This window comes from Nicotiana attenuata, unplaced genomic scaffold (assembly GCF_001879085.1).
Source record: "Nicotiana attenuata strain UT unplaced genomic scaffold, NIATTr2, whole genome shotgun sequence".
NCBI lineage: Eukaryota > Viridiplantae > Streptophyta > Magnoliopsida > Solanales > Solanaceae > Nicotiana > Nicotiana attenuata.
Window position 1 is genome coordinate 168,416 of NW_017671678.1, and position 16,844 is coordinate 185,259.

General features: G+C 36.5%; 1 protein-coding gene across 3 annotated transcripts; it reads right to left on the reverse strand.

Annotated features, from left to right (window-relative positions):
• Positions 1 to 9,206: 9,206 nt before the first annotated feature.
• LOC109209646 (basic leucine zipper 23-like) lies at positions 9,207 to 12,537 on the reverse strand. Of its 3 annotated transcripts, XM_019372959.1 has the most exons (4): positions 12,290 to 12,537; positions 10,593 to 11,127; positions 10,346 to 10,514; positions 9,207 to 9,352 (listed from the first exon to the last, which is right to left on the reverse strand). In XM_019372959.1, exons 2-4 carry the CDS (start codon positions 11,106 to 11,108, stop codon positions 9,318 to 9,320), a joined length of 720 nt encoding a protein of 239 aa, XP_019228504.1. In that variant the 5' UTR covers positions 11,109 to 11,127; positions 12,290 to 12,537; the 3' UTR covers positions 9,207 to 9,317. The 3 variants fall into 3 exon arrangements, with proteins under 3 accessions (XP_019228504.1, XP_019228502.1, XP_019228503.1); XM_019372957.1 differs by having other exon boundaries at positions 10,346 to 11,127; XM_019372958.1 differs by having other exon boundaries at positions 10,346 to 11,173.
• Between the last annotated feature and the right edge of the window lie 4,307 nt (positions 12,538 to 16,844).

Consider the following 16,844-nt stretch of genomic DNA (forward strand, 5'->3'; position numbering starts at 1 on the left):
TTTCATTTCAACTCAGCATTACAGTAGGGTAGATCAAATGTGTACCTGATAATTGCAAACAAGAATAGGAGGAGATCAGTAGCAGTGATAGTTTGTAACAGCAGCCCAGGGAGAGGTTAAAACTAGTATTAAACTCAGTTCAATACAGCACAACAATTCTCAACTCGATTAACACAACAGGACCAAAACACCAACAATTTTCAAACACCAATGCAATCCAAAACCAAACTAGACGACCAGATTCAGTTTAACAATTAGATGGAGTACCCCAGTTGTTCATGATTTAGCACAGAATGAATATCAAGACAGTTTCGAAAATTTTCCAGGATTTTCAATGGAACAGTGTATTTTTCTCTGTATTTTTCTGTTTTAAAACTCTAAATCCTCTTAGATTCTAGCAAATGTTCCTCACTGTTCTCCTAAAAATTTCAGGCCTCTCCTCTTTTTCCAACTTCAAAAACTTCCTTCTCAAGGCAAAATGACTGCCTATTTATAGGTGAACTAAGTCCAATTTTCAGATTTTCTTTACCCCCCTTAGTCCCTATTCTAATTTCAGTGCTTACCCTTCTATTTTCTGACTTATTACTCAAGTAACTACCTTAAGTTTATTAGAATCTACACTATAGCCCTTCCTAGAAGGTTCTATGCCTATCACAATCCCTATTCTACCCCTTAAACCTCTTCAAAACTACCAAATCTGCTAAAAATACCCTTTTCCCATGTCCAAACTACCCTTAAAGCCTTCTGAAATTGCTAGACTACCCAAGCCCCCTTTAATTAACTGACTATGGTTAATTTAATCCTAAATCAACTATAACCAATCAATCAACCCTAAATATCGAATTAAGAAGCAATTATCAATTTAAATTGAGACTAATGTCAACACAACACTGGTTCTCCATCAGAAATCAAATTAGGACAGTTATTCGAGCAGAACCAAAAAATGGAGTAAAATAAACACATTCGAAATCAACTACTGCTATGCATTTAAAATCAAATAACAATGATTGCTAAAACATAAAAACAAGAATTAGAAGAAAGAACACATACCTACTCGGATTAAGGACTCGTACAACTTTGTTGCTTGAATCCTTGAGGATTCTTGACACATAACATACCCAATCATGTATTTTCATAAGAATCCACATGATTGAGGAAGCTACGGTCAGAAATCCCCAAGGTTCTCTAGTTAGGGTTTTGCCAGTTTTTTAGATCTAAAATTGGAGGGATTCTAGCAAGATTTGAACGATTTTGGTTGGGGATTAACGATGAGAAAGCCATGGGGACTATGGGGTGTGAATTTGGGCTGGTTTGGATAAGGTTGCGTTTTGGCCGGAACTTTGGATTTAATATTCGAGGAGTTTGGCTAGGAATTGGAAGATGATGTTATGGGGGTTGGAAAGAGGAGAGGAAGAGGAATCTGTGGTGTATTTTTGGTGTTGATTGGAGCTTCGCTGCCGGCGGCGGCGATTTCCGGCCGGCGGCGGACGGCGGTGGGACGGTGGTGGGACGGTGGGGTACGGTGGCTTATGGCGGAGACGGTGACCGGCGTTTCAGGGGTGAGTTGGTACGAGGAAGAAGGGTTATGTTTTTATTTTGTATGCAATTTTCGGACAGTTTTATTTGGTTTTTGGGAGCTAATCAGGGCCATCGGATATGGGGAGGTGAACGGTTGTGATCAAACGACGTCAAAACGACGTCGTTTTGTTATGGAGAGGACTGGACCGGGTGGGGTATTGGGCAGACTTGGGCTGGGGTGTTTTTGTTTGGGGCTACCTGATTTTGGCCCAAATGTGGTCTCTACTTAAGACCATTTTTAATTTTTCTCTTTTCTTTTCCCCTCTTTTTCTTTTTTTTGTATTTTTCTTTTGTATTTATTTATTTTTCTGATTTTTATAAAATGCCTAAACAAAGCAAAGACCTAATTAAGCTATTTTAATTCCTAAAATTGCTTGTAACCCTATTCGACACAAATGCAAAAACTAGTAATGCAAAAGACTATTTTCTTGCAATTTCTTTGTATTTTATTCTAAGACTAATTAATATTAAAATTGTGAAATTAAATCCCTAAATGCTAATGCATATTTTGGTATTTTTTATGGATTAAATGCATAAAATGAATGCAACAATTACCAAAGAATGCTACGAAACTCACACAAAATTATAAAATATTAGAAAAACTTAATTTNTCCGTATGAAGGAGGGTCATGAACATAAAACGGCTTTCAAAACACACCATGGGTTGTGGGAATTCACGGTGATGCCGTTTGGTTTGACAAATGCACCGGCAACTTTCCAAGCTCTTATGCACCAAATTTTTGGTCCTTACCTAAGGAAGTTCATGTTGGTGTTCTTTGATGATATTTTAGTCTATAGCACTACTCTTACGGAACATTTAGAACATTTGAGAGTAGTATTTAGATTGTTGTCCATGCACCAATTGTATGCTAAACGTACTAAGTTCAGCTTTGCGCAGCCCAAAGTTGAATACTTGGGCCATGTCATCAAGGGAGAAGGAGTTTGTACAGATGAAGCCAAAATTGAGGCTATGATCAGTTGGCCTAGGCTGAAGTGCATCAAAGGGTTACGTGGTTTTCTTGGATTAACTGGTTATTACCGACGCTTTATCAAGAATTATGCGGTAATCAGCAAACCCTTAACCTTACTGTTAAAAAAGGGTGGATTTTTGTGGAGTGATAAAGCAACAGAAGCTTTTGAAGCATTGAAATTGCTATGACTCAGGCGCCAGTTTTGGCTTTGCCAGATTTTAAATTGCCTTTCGTAGTGGAGGTTGATGCAAGTGGATTGGGAGTTGGGGCTGTGCTTTCTCAAAATAATAAGCCTATAGCGTTCACGAGTCAGGATCTTAGCCAAAAACACTGGGGCTTATCGACATACGAGAAGGAGTTGATTGCTCTTCTCTTGGCAGTCGAGAAATGGAGGCACTACCTCCAACCAAATCACTTTATCATCCGTACGGACCATTTCAGCTTTAAGTTTCTGCGGGATCAACGCATCACTACTGCATTACAACATAAAGGAGTTACAAAGTTGATGGGCCTAAGCTATGAAATACATTATAGGCAAGGAAAAGAAAATGTTGCCGCAGATGCATTATCCCGACAGATGGAGGAGTCCTCTGGTGCAGGCCAAGAAGCTGAATGTTTGGGCTTAAATGTAGCCCAACCCAAATGGGTGCAAGAAGTGCTTGATAGTTAGAAAGATGATCCAGAAGTCCAAGAATCGATGACTAAACTCAGCATAGACCCACACGAGGAATCAGGTGTGGCATTACAAGCAGGATTATTAAGGTGTCATGGAAAACTATGGGTAGGCAGGCAGTTGAGTCTGAGAAATAAGTTGATTAATGACATGCATTCCACCTCATGGGGGGGGGGGGGGGGCATTCAGGGATTCATGCAACTTACCAAAGGCTTAAAGCAATCTTTTATTGGCCTAGGATGATTAAGGATGTAAAGGTGGTGGTACAGGAATGTGAGGTATGTCAAAGAAACAAGGAGGAAAGTGTGGCTTACCCTGGGCTATTACAACCCTTACCAATTCCGAAAAAAGCTTGGGAACATATATCCATGGATTTCATCGAAGGATTGCCTAAATCACAAGGAAAGGAGGTCATATTAGTGGTCATTGACAGGTTTACCAAATATGCACATTTCACTGCAGTTTCGCACCCTTACAATGCTGCTCAAATTGCTCAGATTTTCTTAGATCATGTTTGCAAATTACATGGGGCTCCATGTTCTATTGTCTCTGACCGCGACCCTATTTTTGTGAGCTTGTTCTGGCAAGAACTCTTTAAAATCATGCAAGTTGAGTTAAAATTAAGCTCAGCTTATCACCCATAAACCGACGGGCAAACAGAAAGGTTGAATCGCTGTTTGGAGCTTATCTCAGATGCATGACAGGTCAAAAACCTAAAGAATGGAGTAAATGGCTTCTAATGGCAGAGTTTTGGTACAACACCAATTTTCATTCAGCAATTAACATGACTCCTTTTAAGGCTCTTTATGGTTATGAACCACCTCTGCCGACATTCGAATTGGTTGCACAATCCAAGGTTGAAGCAGTTGATCAACTATTGAAAGACAGACAAATTGTGAACAAACAATTGAAAGAAAACTTGGTCAAAGCTCAAATTCGCATGAAATAGTATGCGGATAGCAAAAGGAGTGAACGAACCTTTGAGGTCGGGGATCTAGTCTTCATCAAACTTCAACCGTATCGCCAGACTTCAGTGGCTGTCCGAAAAATCTGAAATTGGCTTCCAAATTCTTTGGTCCATATCCAGTGATTAAGAGAATCAGCCCAGTGGCCTATGAATTACAATTACCAGCTGAATCTCGAATCCATCCTATTTTTCACGTCTCTCAACTAAAAAAGAAGGTTGGACCCAAGGTTTTCCCAATTAAAGAACCACCTTTCAGCACGCCGGAGGGGCAACTTGTGGCAGAACCAATTGCAATTTTGGATCGGCGCATGATAAAAAGGGGAAACCACGCGGTGATACAAGTTCTGGTTCAGTGGGCTAATCTAGCTCCAGAAGATGCGACATGGGAAGACTTTTCGTTCCTTACCTCACAATTTCCAGATTTTCAACCTTGAAGATCAAGGTTCTGGAAGGGGAATGGGATGTTGTGGTTATTGAAATTGGGTTATTTTGTTAAGATTCAATCCTGGTAAATTGAGTTCTAGTCCTCTTAGTTTTTAGTTGGTCTTTTTAGTCTAGTTGTTGTTGTCTCATTTGTGAGTCGACACGTGTCTTGTCCTTTTTCTGGAATAGCCGTTAGTCATAGTACCTAGGCTGTCTACTGTGCATTGGTTGAGGAATCTTCACAGCTGTTAAAGAATGGGAGTATATATCTTAGCCGAGTCACTGTAAAAGGGGGTATGAATGAAAAATCTTATTGGTTCTTATTTTAAATTCTCTTTTTGTTCCTTTATCTTATTCAAATAGCTATTACGCTACATAATCTCGGGATTAGTTATCCTGAGATTGTAGTATTTTTTTTAATCCCCATGAGAAGGTGGAATAATTAATCTTGGATAATTAATCATGGAATGACTTGTTTCCCGACCAAACTGACCCCTTAGAGTATCCAAGCTCCCATTAATCTCTTTTCCTTTTTTTCCCCTAACGAAGTTTTTCATTTTTTTTTTCCGATTTAGACTGATTTGTTTTCTTGCAATTAGGCCCCAACCTTTCTTTTTCTTTACTTTGTGTTTGTCCTATATTTGTATGGTATTCTCAGGCAGTGGCGGAGCCAGGATCTTCACGAAGGGGGTTCAAATAATATTTTTGGTAGCTAGTGGGAATCGAACCCATGACCATATGTAAATTTTGAACCCCCTTGACCACTAAACTACACTTTTGGATTATGTTAAGGGTGTTCAAAACTTAATATATAGAGGTAAAAAATAAATTTTGCCTTATATATACCGTGTAATTTTTCGGCGAAGGGTGTTCGGGTGAACACCCTTGCGCCCCCCTAAATCCGCCCCTGTTCTCAGGAATATATGCGCTCTACACATAGCGCAAGTATTATATGCACTATACCTTAACGGGGTAACTGACCGTTAAGGTATAGCGCATGTTTTACATATGTTATACATAGTATTGTCCTCAACACTTTTTTTAAATTTATTTTTGTCTCTTGAGTCAAAATTTGCAACCTTTTAGTTCGGACTCGGGAAATACAATAGTAAAATCTTCACCACATAATCGATTTTCATGTTTCCCCAGCTACCAAGGGCTATTTTTTTGTATAGACGACAATGACTGAAAGATAGAAACACCATGTTACATAACGAGTTGTGTATATTCCAGAATAATTTAATTCGAATCATTGTGTCACGAGTTCGAATTTTTGATTGATCTCTTAACTACTGTAGACCAGTTTAGCTAGCGACTCCTACCCTTTATCATTTATGTAACAACAAAATATTATGATCGAGTTAGACGTTTGAAGGCATTAAACTCTCTTTTTCATGATTTACACTTGTATTCTGGATTAATTGGAGATGGGGAAAAAGGAAACAGAAGAGCAGCACAAATCAGAAATAGCCAGATTTACAACAGATAATTGAAATATAGGCACAGTTTCAAAAGTAATCGAAATTTAGCCACTTTTTCGTGTAAAGATAAAATCTGAATAAAAATACCCTTAAAAATCCGAAAAATTCCAGCATAATATGTTGGAGTTCGAATCTTTTTACGTATGAGATTCCAGCATAATGTGCAGGAGTTCCAACATAATATGCTAGAAGTTTAGACGCAGGAGCTCCATAATCCAGCATATTATGCTGGAACTTTCCGCATTTTAGCAAAACAGTGGCTATTTTTCAATAACTTTACAAATACTGACTATTTTTCAATTACCAGTCTGAAAACTGGCTAGCCTACGCTATTCTTACAATTTCTTTCTCTAGCGTATTCCACTCAGTAGGTATCAAAATGGCGAGGCAAAAAATTCAATATGCAGATCCTTGTTATCATTTGGCATAACACATTGCGCAGGCAAAGAAAACGAGAGAAAATAGCCCCACATAACACAACACATATTTTGGGCGTTTTTAAAACTCTGACCCAACCCTAGTTATCGAAATTTAGGTTAAAATAGCACGGGCTAGCCAGTTTTCGGACCGGTCATTCAAAAATAGCCAGCGTTTGCCAAGTCATTGAAAAATAGTCACTATTTTGCTGCAACGGGGACCGGTCCAGCATAATATACTGGAGATCAGTGCACCTGTATATGAACTTCCAGCATATTATGCTGGAACTCTAACACGCGGAAAGTTCCAGCATAATATACTAGAGACTGGAGCACCTATGTATGAATTTCCAGCATATTATACTGGACCGGTATATTATACTAGAACTCCAGTATATTATGCTGGAGTTCCAGTATACTTATGCTGGAACTCCATTACAATATGCTGATGCTGGAGTATTTTTCGGATTTTGAACAATGTTTTCGTTCAGATTTATCTTTACATGAAAAGTGGCTAAATTTCGATTACTTTCGAAACTGTGGCTATTTTTGAATGACCACTTGTAAATCTGGCTATTTTTGAATTTCTCCCAAATTTTAGCAAGATTGATACGTAAATGTTAGTAAAAATAGCACGGGCTAGCCAATTTTCGGACTGGTCATTCAAAAATAGCAAGCGTTTGCAAAGTCACTAAAAAATAGCCATTATTTTGCTGCAACATGGAAAGTTCCAGCATAATATACTGGAGATCGGTGCACCTGTGTATGAACTTCCAGCATATTATGCTGGAACTCCAACACGCGGGAAGTTCCAGCATAATATACTGGAGATTGGAGCACCTGTGTATGAACTTCCAGCATACTATGCTAAATTTCAATTACTTTTGAAATTGTGGCTATTTTTGAATGACCACCTGACTATTTTTGAATTTCTCCCGTAAATGTTACCACTGGTGTCAAGGCTAAGATGCCTATCTTGGGCCAGATCTACTCTAACAGTACTTAAACACATTACAAATTTTGGGTCATTATTTGATGGAAAAATTACATGTATTTACCATACTGATACACTTTGAAATAATTACAATTCTTAGCTACTTGTTGTACTTTGTAACAAAATGCCAACGTTAAATATAGTGTATACAATGTATAGTCACATACAGTGATAGCATGTATCACTCTATGGTATGTATCACTCTATGCATTGATACAGCCATATAGAGTGAATGAATACAAGTGATATAAACTGGTAACAATTGAATAGTAGCTACGAATGGTAAGACACTAAACCGTTGTGTCTTACTCCAACAGAAACCAGGAGCAGCTGGAAACTACACACAAAAAATAAAAAGAAAAACTCAAGCTACCTAATAAAGAACCAAATGATAACTACTGAAGTACTGAAAACACTCTTCACAATCTGTCAAAATATAAATCTCAGTTATTTGATTTGGTCATTTTTGCCTGCAGGACGAGGTCTTGGGATGACCAGTCAGAACTTAAAAAGGGAAGGTATTCAAAATTTGAAGTTTATGAGTTCTGGACTTGCCATCGAACCCATAACTTGTTCTAATACTAGATTCTCGATCAGATATTTATACATATTTAATGAATTCTCTTATACAAATACAGGATCTAAGCAAAAGTTACTGGAATTGAAGGTCTGGCCCTCAATCTCCATCATTTCTTCCGGATGAGTGGCCCTACTTTGCGTTGAAAAGTTTCTTTTTTTCTTATCATACACCACGTTGAGAAAGACGAACCTCATATGTATTGTAACTCTTTTTGTACTTCAAAAGGAGGGTCCTCCTTATGATGCTACTGATGTCTCTTTCACTGCTAATGCTCAAACATCACAGTCAAACTGGTTAAAAGTTATAATTACGATTCAGGTCTATTTACTCTCAAGAACATGTTATTCTGCTCATCCTCCTGTACTGTCTAGCAAGCATCAAGGGCAGCCTGGTGCACAAATCATCCCGCATTTACACAGGATTCGGGAAAGGACTGCACTCTAAGGGTATTATGTAGACAGCCTACCCTAATACAAGCAGGTTGCTTCCACGGCTCGAACCCCCTAACCTATAGGTCACAATGTCTAGCAAGCATCAATGCGACAATGCATAAAAGCCCTCATGTAACTAACTAAATCTCCTTTCTGTATGCTGGGGTAGTCCATTATTTGGAACACCATCAGATGGGGGAACAAACAAGGAGATTCTATTTGTGCATAAAGAAGATGGGAAACATACAAAACACTCGTTCAATGATGACTCATAGAGTAAAACAATGATGGAAAAAACTAAGGACCATCCCAATCCACTTTAAAAAAGAGAATTTTCTGATTGTCTCATCTTTAATCTTATCAACAAACTAAACTTTGTTGCCTTCACTGTGTCGAAATTCACATGACAGACAGACAGAGACATGAATGTTATCAATTGGACAATTCAAGAGCAAGAGGAGTATTTATCAAAAGGACAAAACTAGCACTAGGCTGAGGAACAAAGCCTCAAGATCTTCACATAAAACCAAATTCTTGGTCTCATCTTCATGTCTACTAGCTAAATCCATTACAACAACCAGGCCTCAAGTTGGGTTCGGCTATATGAATCCGCACTGTCCATGTCGCCTATTTAAGCATGCACACTAACTAAATCCATTATTCTAGATAAATAACTGCGAATCAGGGAAATATAATAAAATTGAACTTAGCAAAGAAGAGACACCGGAAAAAAATCCCAAAGTAAGTAGAAGAAACATAATACAATGTACATTATTATCAAGACCAAAGACACCTCCTTCAGTTCATGACCAACTTGCCATTGCTGCACGTTTCCCTCCTAAAAGAAAACAAAGCGAAATCAATACGAAGAGATGAAAGCACAACTGAAACATCATACTATACTCATTCTATCAATCAGCTTCTTAATTCAGCTCATTAGGAAAGTAAACTCAGACATCAAACTTCTCTTCTTTTTGCCACTAGTCCAACTAATACACAGAAAATTCACTTTTTAACTATAAAAAAAGCCAATAACTAATGTAAAGACATAGAAAATATGTTACTTAGAATGAAAACAGTCTCTTAGGGATTTGGTGGACTACACAAAAATTTCTTTAGCAATACTAGCATCAAGGGGTAAAAGTATCAATAACTGAAGAATAGAATTTGCATCACTGACCTGTATAACTATTCAAAATTTTAAGTCAATGATGTTTGGATTATATCATTGGCTTCAAATTTAAACAATCTTCTACAATATTAATGTGAAACTAAAAGCTAAAATTTAAATGTTTAGTTGAGTTGTTATTTACTTAATGTCAAACTACTGGAACAATATAATCAGTGACTATCATAATACCAAAAAAAAAAAACCCTTAGAACCTTGAGAGTTTTATATACGCCATTATAGCACTTGGATTTTGTTATGTACTATGAAGCATATACTGTTTTTAGTTTTCACAGATGAGAAAGTTTCTTTGCATGAGAATTTGTAACACATCTTAACTGACCTCTACAGAGATATTCTTTATAGGTTATCCTTTCATTTAACAAAATAAACTACAGTACATAACATGTTCAATGAAGGCCTTCAAATGCAAAGGGTTATAGGATTCAGTCTAATCTATATCACCAACATGATGTGACTGAACAACATGAATTCCTACTTTTACGAAGATAATTAGACCTAAATCTAAATGGCAGACAGATTTCATGTGTACTAAGAGGACGATGTTTCGTTGAGTTTGGGTATAGATAGTCAACAGTCAACGTTAATTAATTTTCGAATAATATGCCAGAAACAAGAAATGCAAATGAATGTGAATTTCACCTTTTCTCCTATTCCCGGAACAAGCCTCAGCAGTAGGAGTACCATAGGCCAATGCACACCCAGTAACTTCCTTAGGTTCCTGATTACCTAAACACTGAAGAGTCTGAAATCCACAACTATTGAGGCCTTGTCCGTTTAATTCTTCTGAACCGGGTTGGAGGCAATAAACCTGATCATCACATTGTAGGTTACATGGGTTCATCACATAAGCTCCAGGGAGGTTAGAATTAACAAGATTCTGACATACATTCCCACTCTCCATTGGCTTCTGATATGGAAAAGCTCCAATTTCACCTTCAATCCTTCCTCGGATATCCACAAGCAAGCACTTGAGCCTGGTAATCTCAGCTTCCAAGACGGATTGACCTTGTAGCCTCTTCAACAATTGCTGATTTATAACCCTCAACCTAACTACCTCATCCTCTAATGATGCAACCCGAGCCTTATTTTTCTCACGGTACTTGCGAACTGCTTCCTTATTACTCAAAGCGCGTTTCTTTCCTAACTTATTCTCTGAAGTATCATCACTGAGGATCTTATCCTCGGTTGGGTGAGGAACAACCTTGGTGTGAACATGGTAACAAGTGTGTGTGTGTGAGTTATCAGGACCGGGTGGATTGCAAGTGTGGGTATGAATACAAGCGTGCATGTCCGAGAGAATTTCATTGAAAAGCCTTTCCGTGGAACTACATTCTGGAGTTTCACCAAAATTAGAACTTGACACCATTTCTTGGTTAGAGAATTCGAGCTCCCCATTGTGCATTATAGATATCCAAAAGAGCCTGAAGGTGAACCATAGACAATCAAGAGACTCCTAGAAATCCAGTCCTTAAGAGGACAAGACGCCAGATAGAAAAACATGCAAGAGCACGGCAAAAAGTTGAAAACTTTAACAACAGAAAAAGTAGGATAAATATCCAACGAAAGGAAATCTGGAAGTCTTGATAGCCGAAATTCTAACAAACAATTTAACTAAGTTCAAGATCGGATAGCTTAAACTAGACAGCTTTGCTCCATTCTTAGCATGCAAACTCCCACAGCTTTTCACTCAATCTATCTATACATATAAAAAACAATTAAATCACACGCACACACACACACATGTAAAATTGATCGAATCCTCTGACTTTAAAGCGTGGGGTCTCTTCAACAACAACTGCACCTCAATCCCGCAGTAATTGTGGTCCCTATATGAATTTTCTATATTCATTCAACTTCGTTCGACCATTTCGGAACAAGAAAAAAGAAAAATTTAACAAGTTCTACAGCAAATGGAGGTACAAGCCATGTATGCACCAAAGAGAAGAAAACCCAGAATTTGCCACATGATAACAGTCAGAGAGAAGGAAAAGAAATGCAAGAACATGGCAAAAAGTTGAAAACTTTAACAACAAAAAGGTAAGATATATATTCTTTGCAAGGAATATTGAAGCTTTGATAACCTAAATTCCAGCAAAAAGTTTTACTAAGTTCAAGATCAGATAGCTGAAACTAAACCAGCAAAAAGTTTTACTTCCTTGGCATGCAGATTCCCACTGCTTATGTTGTATACATATACACAAAACAAAACACACACACACACACACACAGAGACAGAGTCACACAAAACAAAACACGCACACACACACAGAGGGAGAGAACCCCCAGATTTTAAAACGTGAAGTCCATCTGCCTCCACCCTCACCAACAACAACTGCGCCTCAATTTCACACTAATTATAGTCCCTATATAAATCCTATACGTCCATTCAACTATGTTCAGACTATCTCAAAACAAGAACATAATTTTTTAAAAATCCTAAAGCAAATGTGAGTACAAGTCATGTATGCGCCAAAACCCCAGAATTTGCCACATCATAACACAGAAGGAAAAAGTTAAAACGACATTAATCATGAGCTAAATTATTCAGAAAAATTTCTAGACAGGGTAAGTAAACAAACTTACAGTGGAGCACTTTGTACTGAGAATGGCGTTTCAGTTTATAAACAGAGTTGAAGATCACGAGAAGCTAGAGAGAAATTAAGGTCACGTCGATATTTCAAAAGTATTATGGAAAATGGGGGGTCGCTAAAAAGGGGTTGCTGAGATGCAAGTCACTTTCAATGGCGGAAAAAGAATGGAGAAAGCGAAGGGGTCATATCTCATATGTGTAGATTACAAGGGAATTACACTGGACAGGAGGGAGAAAAGAGGTACTATGTCTATGGAATCTGAAATTGATTGCTATTTATACCTATTTGAGCGGCCGATAATATTTAAGATCTTATTTTACAATTAATGTGGTTTAATGATTCTAAAAGATTTTTGTTATAAATAGAGTTGTATTTTTAGTGAATGTCTATATTTTAGGTTTGTTACTTGGTGGCTAAGTTATTTTTGCCCTATAAATAGAGGGGTTCTATTCCATTATAAATCATCCCAAATCAATAAGAATTCTCTCTCCATACTTTTCTCTGTAATACTCTTTTCTTCTTCTATTGTTTTATAACACGTTATCAGCACGAGACTCTAACCAATTGAATAGAAGCTTTGGGATTGAGCATAATGATTGTCAATTCTTCTATGACTTCATTCCTAATTAAATTCTGGATTTAAGGTAAGTATTTTACTTTATTTTTCTCCTTTAAATTCTTGAAATTCTATAATCTGATTTTATATACAAGCAAAGACAATAAATTTTGATTATAACTCTAATAGAGTTTGTAAGAAATTATAACAACCTAAAGTGGTAAAATTTCTATGCCTTGCCATGATCAAATTCATGTATGGTTGTGGGCAAAGAAGTGGAAACTCGTCCCATTGAATTTGCTTCATTCTCATTCCCTTAAGAGAATGTGGTAACAATATGTAATAAGTCTGAAAAAGACAAAATTATTACCGTAAAGGTATCAATGGATGTGGACGTGGTAATAGACGAAATTATAATCGTCATCATCGTGGTAATGAGAATAATAAGGATTCTCAAAAAATTATCTTTCACTTTGTAAAAGTAACGCTTGTCATCGATTTGGCACGAGATTTTGTAAAGCACATATAGATGATTATGGTCCATTCATGATATGAATGTGACAACATGTGATTTATGAATACATATTCATTCTTGAAAGAATATGAACATGCTAGTGGTAGTAAATATACCATACTCACATCTAGAAGGAGATTTGAGATGAATTAAGAAAATAATTCCATATTATGGCATGAATGGCCATTGGTCACATACGTATGGTACGCCAAAATATTTTGGCGATGTGATTATTAAAGGGCAACAATATGCAAGGAACATATCTTGTATAGAGTTCTGACCAAGACCATAATGGTATAACTTTCTCTTTAAAAGAGATATTCACCATATGGATGTTAATGAATATGTGGTAGTACCAAATTAATTGAGAGCTCTGGAAGAGCCAATTATTACTATTCTGGAGGAATACAATTGATTATCATGTCAATTTATTGTGTCGTAGTAAGTCTCAAAGAAACTTAATTGAGTTTCTAAAATATTCGCGAAAGCGGTTGTTTATATTGAGACTATAAATAAAGGAAAGATTTAATATCTTTTATTACTACAACTTGTAGCGGGGTAATATGTATGTGAAAAGTTACCCCACTTTATTCTCCAGTTTGTACTACACAAATAAAAGAATACCACAATAAAGTGGATGTTTATTGATATAAAACCCATATCATAATAAACTTGGATTTTATTGATAATTGCTTACGTCATGGTGTAAACCTGAACTTTATCAATACTGATAATTTATTCAGTTGGCATAATTGGTTTAGCCATGTTAATTTAAGCATGATGTGCAAAATAAAAGAGAATTCATGTGGGTAAATATTAAAGAACTAGAAAGTTCTGTAGGAATTCTCTTATGTTGTTTGTTCTTATTAATTAATATACCAACTAAAATTGGGATTGAATCCCATGAATGCTGGAAATATCAAATGCGAATATGGGCCCATTCACCAGCCATGTATACCACATAAGATGCATATATGAGATGGTTACATGTGCAATTATTAGTAACCCGCAACCTGGTGTTTGCGAGGTAACTTGCTCAATAATTTAATTTAAAGCATAATTTCTAGATTTTCTATTCAAGAAAGTTCATTTTGATAAGTTGGTTTACATCACAGTTGGTTTAGCAAGATGATTTATTGAGTGCCTCTACTTAATAGCTAAACTATTGTTATGAGAACAAAGTTATCTATATCAGTTTGATATACGTTATATACGAAAGTATATTACATTCTCCCCTCACAAGTGGTTCAGGGTCAGGAATCAAATAATTCCATCTTATTATTATTGATGTACGATGTATATTTTTATTAACACCATAATGCACAAAGATGGGTTCCGAAAATCGAGGAAGAAAGTTAGTTTTTCTAACATGAGGGGGAGACAAGATAAACATTTGAGAAAAAGTTACGTGGAATGAATTTCATTTGTACATCTGGATCCTCGAATAGATAATATGAACTTGAAGTTCATAAAAAGATAATTCATCTGCAATTTATTGCAAAGCATGCCAGATGCGTTTGCTGACCCCAAAGAAAGTAACTATATTCTCAATGCAAATGCTCCTATTAGAATAAGTCCTAGAAGGGCAAAGTCTATGGTACACATAAAGCGTATAGACAAATCGGTTTCAAATAAAATTCTTGATAAAGAAGATGAGCAAATGATCTAAATGATCACAGTAAGGAGGCAAGTGATCTAGAAGATCACATGACATAATACTAATCTCAGGAGAGATCCAGGTACCTGAAAATATGAATGAAGAGATCTCTATGTTATGTCTTTACGAAAAAATGCTGGAACCGATATAAAATGTTTATCGACGACATGTATAATAACGCTAAATATTTATGAGGATTTTAAGTCTGGAGAAACAATTCAAGTAGAATTGATTTCATATGAAATACATGTAGCTTTGGACCTGCAGTTCAAACACTTGAAAGTATAAAGTCAATAGGTGTGTACAATCACTTTCATGTATTTTATATGTCGGCATGACATGAAAACGTGATATAAATCTAAAGTCTATTTATATGGCTTATTTGACTATACTTGTATGATAATTCCTGAAGGATTTAAATTGCTTGAAGCATACAATTCTTGATATTGAAGTACCACATCCTCAATGCAATTTATGCACAAATGTATATTGCTATAACTATAAGTATGATAATGTGTTAGCGAATTTTTTTGCCACTATGGAGATATTGAAAAAGTCTCCACGACATTATATGAAGACATTACAATATCTATCAAGAATGATGATTTCAAGGTGAAATATATTCATTCAAGTTAATATGGTTGATTTATTTACCAAGTCTATACCAATGATCTTTTGAAGATGGTGCACAAGATTGGAATGCAAAGGCTCAAAGATGTCAATTGATTATCTCATCAGGGGGAGTTAATACGCGTTGTACACTTTTTTCCTTAGAAGGTTCTCTCCCGCTGGGTTTTCCTTGCAAGGTTTTTAACGAGGCAACCAAAAAGGCGTATTGTTAGATATGTGTACTCTTTTTCCTTCACTAGAATTTTTTCTCACCGGGTTTTATTTTAGCTAAGGTTTTAGCGAAGTACATTATTTGTTGAATAGACATTCAAGGGGGAGTGTTATAAATAGAATTGTATTTATGGCGAATGTCTATATTTTAGGATTTGTTACTTGGTGGCTAAGTCACTTTTGCCCTATAAATAGAGGGGTTCTATTCCATTGTAAATCATCCCAAATCAATAATAATTCTCTCTCCGTACTTTTCTTTGTAATACTCTTCTTCTTCTTTTATTATTTTATAACAATTTTAACTTATTTGAATGATTTTTACTCCATTATTTATAAAACTCAGTTACACACTTAATGATACGGTGTTAAGAAACTTAGCTCAAAGTAACAATATAAAATAAGAAGATAGATCAGAGATATAGAGAGAAAGAGAGGAGAGATTCTTATTTCTTCCATGTATTCATGTGACGATCCGGCCGGTCATCTCATGAGTTACTGCTCCGTTTTCCCCATTTCTGCTTCTATTTGCTTTGATTATCGGTTTTATATGTGATCCGGTTGGTTGGCTCGGGTTCGGAAAGGTTTTGAGAAAGTTTGAGACACTTAGTCTCTTTTAAGAAGACTTAAGTTGGAAAAGTCAACCGGATGTTTACTTATGTGTTAGAGGGCTCGGATGTGAGTTCCGATGGTTCGGATAGCTTTGGGAGATGATTTGGGAATTAGGAGCGTGATCGAAATATGTTTTGGAGGTCCGGAGTAGAATTAGGCTTGAATTGGCGAAATTGAGTTTTTGGCATTTTCCGGTTGATAGGTGAGATTTTGATATAGGGGTCGGAATGGAATTCCGAAAGTTACAGTAGCTCCGTTATGTCGCTTGGGACGTATGTGTAAAATTTTAGGTCATTCGGACGTGGTTTGGTATACTTTTTGATCAAAAGCGGAATGCGGAAGATTTTAGAACCTTAGGCTTGAATTCGATG